This window comes from Merops nubicus, unplaced genomic scaffold (assembly GCF_000691845.1).
Source record: "Merops nubicus isolate BGI_N331 unplaced genomic scaffold, ASM69184v1 scaffold16181, whole genome shotgun sequence".
Lineage (NCBI taxonomy): Eukaryota > Metazoa > Chordata > Aves > Coraciiformes > Meropidae > Merops > Merops nubicus.
In genome coordinates this window covers 1-10,193 of record NW_008586387.1, presented here as the reverse complement: position 1 = coordinate 10,193, position 10,193 = coordinate 1, and the positions used below count along the sequence as shown (strand labels likewise).

The 10,193-nt window shown below is 40.1% G+C and overlaps 1 protein-coding gene across 1 annotated transcript; it reads right to left on the bottom strand.

Annotated features, from left to right (window-relative positions):
• Positions 1–372: 372 nt before the first annotated feature.
• Positions 373–7,925, bottom strand: LOC103780938 (BMP/retinoic acid-inducible neural-specific protein 3-like). Its single transcript, XM_008948642.1, has 4 exons — positions 7,833–7,925; positions 5,334–5,416; positions 2,547–2,603; positions 373–1,840 (listed from the first exon to the last, which is right to left on the bottom strand). The coding sequence occupies exons 1-4, from the start codon at positions 7,923–7,925 to the stop codon at positions 724–726; spliced, it is 1,350 nt and encodes a 449-aa protein (XP_008946890.1). The 3' UTR covers positions 373–723.
• Between the last annotated feature and the right edge of the window lie 2,268 nt (positions 7,926–10,193).

The window sequence follows — 10,193 nt, the reverse complement described above, 5'->3', positions numbered from 1 at the left end:
TGTGGAGCTAATGCAACCACTCATTGCTATGCGTCTCACAGTACTAACCTCCTGTCCATCCTAAGACACTCAATATTACCACTCTGGGAGTCTGTATGTCATGTTAAGCACCTTGAAAAGGGCATGCCTTAGGAAAGTCTCGGGTGTAGCAAGTAAAGCATCACTAGAGTTGTCACTTCAGCTCAGCATGAACGTTTAGATCCACATCCTAAGAACAAAATATTCTATGGCTTTGAATTTTCTACAGTTGCTGTTAAAACCTTGAGTCACTCCCTTCTCTTGACTACACTTCCTGTGTTGAACACACACAAAAGTGTATCAAGGTTACTACTTTTGTGTAAGAAAAAAGAATCCCACAGCATTTCTTTTTAATAACTGTTCAGCTACAAAATTTTATTGATATCCTTCTATGTTCCCTCTAGAGAATGTAATGCACAAAAGCATTGCCACGGAACATATAAAATTACAAATGAAATTTATTGTAAAAAGTAGAATGTCTTCTAGACTGGTGTCAGTATTTATTTCATTCATAAACCAAAAACTGCAGGTATAATATATTCATTGTCAGCAAGTTCATGTGTGTAAATTGCCATCCAACAGTATTGACTGATATAAGACAGATATTGAAAAGACAATTTAAATTTACTCTTCCAAACATAAACTGTTCCACAAAAGCACTGTAAAAACTCCTTCAAGGTTTTGTGTTGTGCTTCACATTTATGGTTAACTACATAATTTGGTTGTGTCATAATCCACTGTGTTTGGCAATTTGGCATTATAGGCCTGCAAAGCAGATTGAATCCTCACCACTTCACTGGTAGACAGTTTGAGTCTATGACGGAGCAAGCAAGAGAAGAGGTCTAGACGACGTTGACCAGGTGGAGAGAGTTTATTTACACGATCCCGTATCTCTAACAACTGTAAAAGTGCTGAGTCCTGTGATCCCTGAGTGTAGGGGTAGTCCAGCTGCAAAATCAAGTCTCGAATTGCTTCTGGGTCGAAGTGCATGCTGTAGCCAAACACTTGGATGTTGTTGATTTTCATGTAGCCCAGGTTTCTGGAGGGATCGATAAATTCCAGGGGTTCATAGTAGATGCTCTCGTTGCCATTTGGGCCGTTTGACTTTATTCGACTCCTCAGATAGATGTGTACGGTTTCAAAAAACGTCTTCCACTTGTTGCCCAGAGTCAGCGTCCAGTTATAACACTGAAGGGGTAAGTCCAGCTTAGTCCGCTCCCAGTCTGGGAAATTATTTTCATTCACAGGCATAAACCAGCTCTCAGAGTGGCTGCCCCCAAACGGGTTGACGTAAACAGCAAGAACGGGTTCTAAGGTGCTGTTTTTAGTTAGGCAAATTTGAAGAGAGAGGCCCAATATCATATGGACCAGGCTAGACTTGTACTTATTACTCTTAAGAGTAAGGAGCATCCGCTTGCGCCAAGAAGGATCAAACCAGCTGTTGAGGCGCATGTCATTGCTAATGAAAATGGCATGGACCTCAATCCTCCGGTCTGTCTTCTGCAATAAATACTTCATTTCCAGGTCCTGAAGATCCGTCTCGAACCCGATGTAGTGCTCTGTCGATTCGGCCACTTCAGGCTTGCAAAGGCCTTGGCTCAGCATGTAGCCGGCATTGCAGCTCCCGCAGCGGGTGCGGTTGTCAGGAGCACAGCTCAGGCAGGCAGAGCCGTCCCCGACCGTGCAGGGGAGGAACCCATGGCAGGCGACCTGGTCGTTAGGGCAGGTGCACGTGTGAGTCTCTTCAGAGAAGCTTCCCAGGAGGCCATTTTCGTTGCAGTAGAGAAAGGACTGGATGCGGTTGAGCCAATAGTTGGAAGATCTGCAACATTAAAATAACTTATTATAACACAAAGAGAGACCGCACACAATCAATACAACTGCTTTATTTTTTGTCAGAAAGATAAAAATAAAGCTAGTTTTAGCAGCAGATCAAGGCACCAAAGTCAGTTGATAGCATTTTCTGTCAGACAAATATAAATTGCCTTTTAATAATGCAAAATCACAACAGAAAGTTTCCTTATAAACTCATAGGCACAAGAGGAACATTGGGTTCATATATTTGCTGTCTCTATATCTGTCAAGGAAACCTGACAAAGAGCTTGTAATTGTCTTCAGATTAACATCTCGAAATCCTATGTAGCCGAGATGATTTTCCTTCACGCTATGTGATCATTGAGCTGCTTTCTATGTATCTAAGGGTGTATAACTCTGTACCAGCTCCCTATTTCATTATGAAGATTTCTGTAAGCTTGCAAGCTTTCTTCTTACTGGCTGGAGCTGCTTTAATTTACAAACAGCAAGCCAAAATGTTTTCCTGGAATAGCAGATAGGACCCTGCACCCCACTAAAACAGATTCCGTCTTAATTTGTCTGATGACTTTCAGCACAACAACATCCCAACAGGAAGCCATGCATGAGCATGCTGGGTTTACTTCTCGTCTTTGGAGATGAAATTAAAAGATCACTTTAACGTCCTTCTTGTCATCTCATTTTGGTTTCACTAGAATCAACAGCTAATGTCCTACATCACACTGGGAAAACAGATACTGAAGCCAACAGTTTGGGCTGACGAGGCAGAGTCGCTGAAAGACAGACAATGGGAACAGCACAGTTGCATGGGAATAGTCAATGGTTTGCGTTTTTCAGTTCTCATTACTCCTAGCAATGCACAGTTTTAAGAACTTGTTTTGGCTGCTGCAGAGTCAGATCTGTCGTTGCCACGCAAACAACAATGGCTGTATGGTTTATTCCCTTCTCATTGCATTGCTTCAAAGAGAAAATGTAAGAGCCTCATTTACTGCTGACTTTTTCAAGTCACATCTGAATTTATCTCAGGCATTGACTAGTTCAGCAAATTTAGGGTTTTGTCCTTTTTTTAACTATAAAATAAACGCTAAAACTAAAACTCTATGGCATCTCAAAGTCTGGTTCTTTAAAAACATTAAAATAAAGATCAGTAAAATTATTTCATTGAATACTCTGCTGACTTTGTTTAATTTTTTTTTTTTCCCTTTTTTTTAATTAGGGGTGGGAACTTTGGTGGTTTGTTTGTTTTCTTTAGATTTTTTAATATACAGATAGTTTATTAGTATTTTGTAGAAGTATAGGTAAATATAATAACATCCATGAGATTAATGCCTTAACTCCATTCTTCTTTGTGTTTATTTGAAAGTCAGCATTAAGCAAAATATTCTGACAAGCTTATTCCTTCATTTCCTCATGAAAATCATAATGTCCCTTCTACAAGCAAGGTCAGTGTCACTATATGATAGTTACTCCAAAACTGAGTAGAACAGTAAAGCTGTTGCTCTCCCAGGCTGAAAGGAAGTTCCTATATACTTTGGGTTGTTTTATCAATAATCTGCACCTACTCAGCTTGCCCTGGCAGCTCACTGGAGCTGCAGTTCAGGTCTGTCATGACCCAATTTCTTATTATGGGATGAACTTTGCAGCCAGGCTATGGCTCGCATGGTCTATCTGATTGTTATTAGCCCTATGATGCACCACAGCAATCAAAACAGAGAGGAGCCTTGTCCAAAGGAGTGAAATTAACCTATCAGAGGTCCCTCATTACAGCTTTTCCCTCACTCATTATGGCTCTCTGTGTTTATTTAAAAACAAATACTGAGTTCCAAAAGCTGCTGGAGGTAAGATATTAAAGTGTGCAGTTTTTACTTTCCTTTAGATCTTTGGGTTACACCATTCCCTTCACACTAGCCTTCATGAAGTTATTACTTAATTTTAATAAATTACCTTGGACAGATAACTGGCAGATTTCAAGAAAATGTCATTTGCTTTTTAATCAAGTTTTCTGCTTATGTTGGTACCTGAAGTGCTGGAGTTAAACCCCTAGCCCTGAATGAGGGTTGGCATATGGATGATGTCCACAACCAGGCAAGAAAGACTCTCCTGATTGCTTTTCACCCAGGGTCTGGCCAGCCTTGGGTGGGAACTGATGAGGAGATCATCACCAGGTGCACCAGGTGCTTCCACATTAACTTGGAGGAGGGCACGTAGCCAATTATATAAAAATCGAGTCTTCTTGTAGTGGGGTTGGGATGTTTGCTTATGTGGTGGGCGTGTTGTGTGAAGGTTCTGGCTACTGAAAGGGCTCTCTGATTCTTCATGGCAAGTGGAGTTTCCAGGATGGCAGAATTAGGTCATGAGTCTCTCTCTGCGAAAATTCTACATAATTGGACTGATTGTCTGGCTGATTCCACCTCCCATGGCTTGGTTCCTTGGCCAGCTTGCTCCCTTCTTTGCATTCTATGCAGGGGGTGAGTGCATTGACTTGTTCCTCCCTCTGGTTGTCTGGTGCTTTGGATCTCTAGTGTGTGATGTGGGAGTAGAGTGAGGGGTTTGGCTGCTGGGCTGCCTGTTAATGATATCATTTTGTCAGGCAAGTGGTCAGCAGAAGAGTATTGCATAGCTGCTGTATGAAGGTAAAGAGTGTTCAACAACTGATATTGATCAGGTTTGTAAATGTGAATTTTAGCATACTGTTCCACTTCTCTTGTGAGTGGAAGTCCATGCTTTTGAAATTTTTGCTATCTATTAGGAGTACGTTTCCAGAAACCCTCATTTTGCATAGACCAACTCAGAGCTCACAGCTGTGGTTTTGAAGCCACCTCAGTAAAGGATAAATGTTTGAAGACTTACTGCAAAGACTTTCTGTCTATCCCAAAGTGTCACTCAGAGACTAAATCCACTTGGCTCACTGACACAAAACCTCAACCGTGCCACGTAGTCTGTAGCATCTAAGCTAAGCACTAGATATGAATTTTTTGACTGTAGTTTTAAATACTTTCTGACAGATTTTAATGAATTAATTTTTGCATATGGCTTTATTGAAGTGTATTGGATGTCACTGGAAAGGTTTTGACAGCGGGTGGCAGGCACGGGAATGCCCTCTGTGAGAAGAGGCCAGGGGGTGCCCAATACTGGACACAGCTGGTTCCAGGCATTTCTGCCTATTTCTAGCCAGCTATTCTTATCTGGACCCAAAAGCCTCTTTATCTTATTTACTCCTTCTTCCCTGTTGAAGAGGATGAGTGAGAGTATAGCTGTGTGGGTGGGCATCTGGCAACCAGCCTATGCTAACCCAGCACACAAGATAAGGGAGATATTCTTCCTTCCTCTTAGATATATTGATAGGATTAAGGACTTTTTATATATATATCTATTATATTAGTACTTATTATTCTGCTTATTATTTGGCATTGAAATAGTTCAAAGAGCATTCTGCATATTAGTTCTTTCACATAGAATAGATTTTTTTGAAAAGAAGGGGATTACTCCTCCTGTGGAGACACCAGAGCATGGTTAGAGGGACAAGTATCTGGAAAACAGGGTGAACAGGCAGAGGAAGAAAGGGAGACTGTGGCAATACTGAAGACTGATGAAGGGAAGGGAGTTGTGAAAGCAGGGAAGGAATTCTGGTCCACAGAGGTGATGGAAAGGAGACCTGGTAAGGAAGATGGCACTGTTGGAAGAGGAGAATTTTCTGTTGTTGAAATAAATCTACTTAAACCAGAAAAATTAACTTACTAGCAAGGGCTGCTTTGGTTTGGGCCACTCACTTCTTCAGCCACAATATTTAAAACATTTTCTTCCTTATTAATGATCTAATCTACTGTTCCCATTATTATGAGAAGCAAAATCTTTAATGTCACTTTTTTGTTCTTTTTATTTTTAATGAGCCTACCTTTTTTTTTTTTTAAGAGGTAGAAGCAGCCTAAAAGTATGCATGAAATTACATAGCTGCACAATTAAGTGTTTCCTTTCTGAAACTTAGTTATCAGCTTATAAGTTATAATTGTTTTAATAAGCTAAATACTATGTTTGATGATTAGTGGTCCTAAAAAGGCCAAGAATTTTAGAGGGAAGGAAGTTGTATCCTTATTCCAAAGTGAATTCAAAACTATAACCTTCTAAAACTTTAATCAGAGAGATTTCAGGAAGTTCTTGTGAGACTTCAAACAGTTTATAACCATAAATTCTTTTGTAAAAATAAAATCAACTGCCTTACTAAACTGCTTTTTAAAAAGAGTTGTCATTAAAGAATACTGTTACTCTGTGTAAATTTATTGCTTTCGCTCAACTGAATTATGAGAATTAAGTGAAAGTACATAAAATGTCAGCAATATCTACTTTACTTAAGCCACTCATCCTTGATTAGATAAATTCACACTGGAATGCCATTCTGAAAGCTTTTTCTCCCAGAAATAAAAGATCATTTAAAATTCTGGATGCTGCAGTCAAGGGGAAAGTCTTGGTTAGAAGCAGATGCCTCCTGTAGGCCAACACCTGGCTGAACAGTTGGTGCAGTCAGATAGGCAGGGCTTAGGCTTTTACAGCCACTGGATCATCTCTGAGGATGGATGGAAGCTGGGGAGAGATGGGATTTAAGATTAAATAATGGGTGACATCTTAGGCAAGAGATTTGATGACTCTGAGAGAATGGCTTCAAGTAATGTTAGCTTAAAGCTGGAGTCAAAGTGAGAACTAGGAAAAAAACAACCCTATGGAAAAATAATCCCACCAGCAAGTGGTACAACTAGGGACCCATCTCAAGTGCCTAGACACAGATGCAAATAGTGTGGGAAACAGGTAGAAGACATGGGCACAGCTGCAGTGCTATGACTTCACCGAGATCACAGAGATAGGTGGGACTAGCCTGGGGTGCTTGTGATGGGTGAATAGACTCTGCAGTGAGAACAGGCAGGCAGGTTTGTAGGCTGGGTTCCAGATGAAGCTTTCCTAAAAGGTAAAACAGCCCAGTTGAGGTGGCTGGTCTTCAGGAATGACATCCTTATAGCACAGTAGTCTGTTTGGGTGTGCCAGGAAGCTGAGCAGACAAAGCAGGAGGCTGATTTGGACGCACAGGGAAATCCTGTCTGAGCTCAAATAACAAGAAGTCTACTTAAATTGAAAGTTAGGATGGGCTACTTGGGAGGACTACAGAAATATGGCCTGGATTAACAGTGATTAAATGATGTGACATTTCAAAACTTGTCTGGTTTTGAAATGAGTAAGCAACATGAATGGTAACTAGAAGGAATTCTATAGGTGCATTTCCAGTAATAGTCAAACCAAGGAAACCAGAAATGATGAATTTATTTAGTGTGTTCTTTGCCTTGCTCTTTTCTAGTAAGATCTGTTCTAAGGCAGAGAAATGCAAAGCCTTGCACCTGGAAGCAGACCCTTTGCAATAGTTCAGGGTATACCTTGAGAAACCAGCTTTATACGAAAGCACCTGAGATCCTAGCAGATGTGAAGCCTGCTAGGTGAACGGGAGCTAGGGCTATTGCCTTTGAACAACAAGCATAAGTACATTAGTAGAGGCAACAGATCAAGGGCAGAAAATATTGTCTCATGTTTGGTACTTGCAAAATGACATCTGGGATATTGTGTCTGGACTTAAATCATCTGTGTAAGAGAGCTATCAACAGACTGAAGCAAGTCCAGTGAGAGGCCATGAAAATATTCAGAGGGCTGGAGCACAAAACATACGAGGAGAACCTGAAAGGACTGGGTTTGTTTAGGCTGAAGAACATCAAACTAGAGGAGGATCTAAATGCTGTCTCCAAATACATTCTACAATGCAGGGAAGTTGGGCCCAGACACTTCTCCAAGGTATGCAGTAAGAGGACGAGAAACAGTGTGCAGAAGTTGTAACAAAGTAATTTTGATTAGAGAAAAGGAAAAAGTCTTCATTATAAGGGTGGCCAAATGCTATGAGAAGTCGGTGAGTGAGGTCTGGAATCTCCATCACTGGAGGTGTTAAAAGCCTGACAACCCAAGGCTCTAACCAGACTTTGGAGGTGATCGTGGTTTGGATGAATAGCTTGCGAAGCTCCATTAGAACCTAAACTATTCTCTGATGTTGTTTCCGTTTGACCCATAAGTGGATTTTTTTTTTTTAAAGAATTACAAACAATATTGTTGGATAGTGAGTCGGTACATATCTATATTGCTTTGGGGATTTTTATGTACTTCCAAAATTTCATATTTTAAGGTGCTGCCCTCCCTCAGTGCCTACTGCAAGCAGAATTAGGGTGAATCTCTAATACCTAGGGAGAAAAAGAACCTCTCCTCCTGGACAACATATAAGCCATCCAAGATTTTGCTGCATTTCCTGACCTCATTATAAAAGACCAACCTAGATAAACCAAAACCACTCAGCTAATATCCTGCACAAGAACCTCAGCCACAGGTTGACAGAAAACTTCACACAAATGACTGACATTCCAATTCAGTAATTACTCCTGTATTATGCCATGTTGTGAAAACAACATTTAAAGGAAAAACTGCTCGAGGAAAATCAAAATATCAGTTAAATATCTTTTAGGATTTTAAAGGGATCCAGTTTTCTTTTTTCCCTTAGGTAATTTTTACATTGCTTCCAGACAATAGCATATTGTTTGAACATTTTTTGAAGCTCAGTGCACTTAGTGTGAGACAAAATCTCACTTTTCTTTCAGGTTATTATGGTTTTTTTTCACATAAGATTCAGCCAATGTCAGTTATTGCTTCATACTATCCATCAGGGGAACTACAGGCCTGTCAGTCCGACTTCAGTGCCAGGGAAGGGTATGGAGCAGATCCTTCTGAATGCCACCACACAGCGCATAGAGGACAACAGGACAATCAGACCTATCAGCATGAGAAGGCCAACAGCATCCTGGCTTGTATCAGCAACGGTGTGGCCAGCAGGACTAGGGCAGGGATTGTCCCTCTGTACTTGGCAATGGTGAGGCCACAATTTGAATACTGGCTTCAGCTTTGGGCCCCTCACTACAAGAAAGAAATTGTGGTGCTGCAATGAAGCTGTTGTATGCTCTAGAGTCTTATGAGGTGTGGCTGAAGGAACAGGGTTGTTCAGCCTGGGGAAAAGGAGGTTCAGGGAAGACCTTCTCACTCTGTGCAATGAGGTTGTAGCCAGGCAGGGCTTCATCTCTTTTCCTAAGTAACAAGCAAGTGATAGTACAAGAGGAAGGAGACTCATGTTGCACCAGGGGAGGTTTAGATTGGATATTACAAAAAATTTCTTCCTCAAAAGGGTTGTCAAGTCCTGGAACAGGCTGCCCAGGGCAGCAGTAGAATCACCATCCCTGGGAGGAACTAAAAGATGTGTCACTTAGGGACATGGTTTAGTATTGACTTGGCAGTGCTAGGTTTATGGTTGGACCCAATGATCTTAAAGGTCTTTTTCAACCCAAATGATTCTATGATTAGATTTCCTTTTTCTACTATATTAGGTCTAATTATTCTTTAATTTCTAAGTTATTTGGCTGAACTAATAGCTGGTTGTCTAAGAACTTTATGCAAACTTGAGTCTACCTCTCCTAATTCCCTTCTTTCATTATTCCCCATTTGACATATTCAAGATCCACTCTTTAGTCTGATGCCAGAAAGAAAAATACTTATTAACTCTGTCATAGCACTTCATTGCATTTTCCTACTATGTCATTTTTTTTCCAAGTTGGATGATATGTGAGTCATCTTTACTCTCACAGGGACAGAATCTGAATCTCTGACTTCAAGCTCCTCAAGCACACGTTAATATTAGTAAGAGGCTTTGCTGAAAATTTCATATACCTTTATTCTTCTCTTCACGTGTAATAAATTCTTGGTATTTCATTCACCACCACATTGTTCTGTACACTTTCCCAGTGTTATTTTACCTTTAATAAGTTTTATTTAATCATTTGTATTCTCATTGTGTTAATGGGTGACTAGAGAAAAGGCTGCTTATCTTGAGCAGTTGCTTCTTGTTTATAGATGTTAATAATAAATTAAGACAATTAGCTTCTGAGGGAGGGCTGAAAGAGCTCTCCAATTATTCTTTTAATGACAGTGTAAACATTATTATTTGATTTGAAAAATTACATTTACTGGCCTGATGTGTTGTTTTCCAAACACTGAGATTAAGAACTTGTGACTTCCAGACCTGTGAAACCAGCAAGAAACTTCCTAGTTAATTAAAGAGCTTCAAATCAAAATGGGATGCCTGAAATATCTGTGCCTTCACTATCATGAAAAATTCTCTGATAAACTTTAATCGAAAGCTCCTTTTGGTGAATCATACATTTGAAATCCCAACTTTGCTTTAGAAATAAATATTATTATAAAAAAATTAGTGTATGTATTTAATAATTATTATATTTGTT

Coding starts and splice junctions, on each gene's coding strand:
- LOC103780938 (XM_008948642.1), bottom strand. CDS start 7,925: ATGGGTCAAACGGAAACAACATCAGAGAATAGTTTAGGTTCTAATGGA. Junction 5,417..7,832: donor ACGATCACCTCCAAAGTCTG/GTTAGAGCCTTG, acceptor TCCCTTCATCAG/TCTTCAGTATTGCCACAGTC. Junction 2,604..5,333: donor GTCCCTCTAACCATGCTCTG/GTGTCTCCACAG, acceptor TCTGTCTTTCAG/CGACTCTGCCTCGTCAGCCC.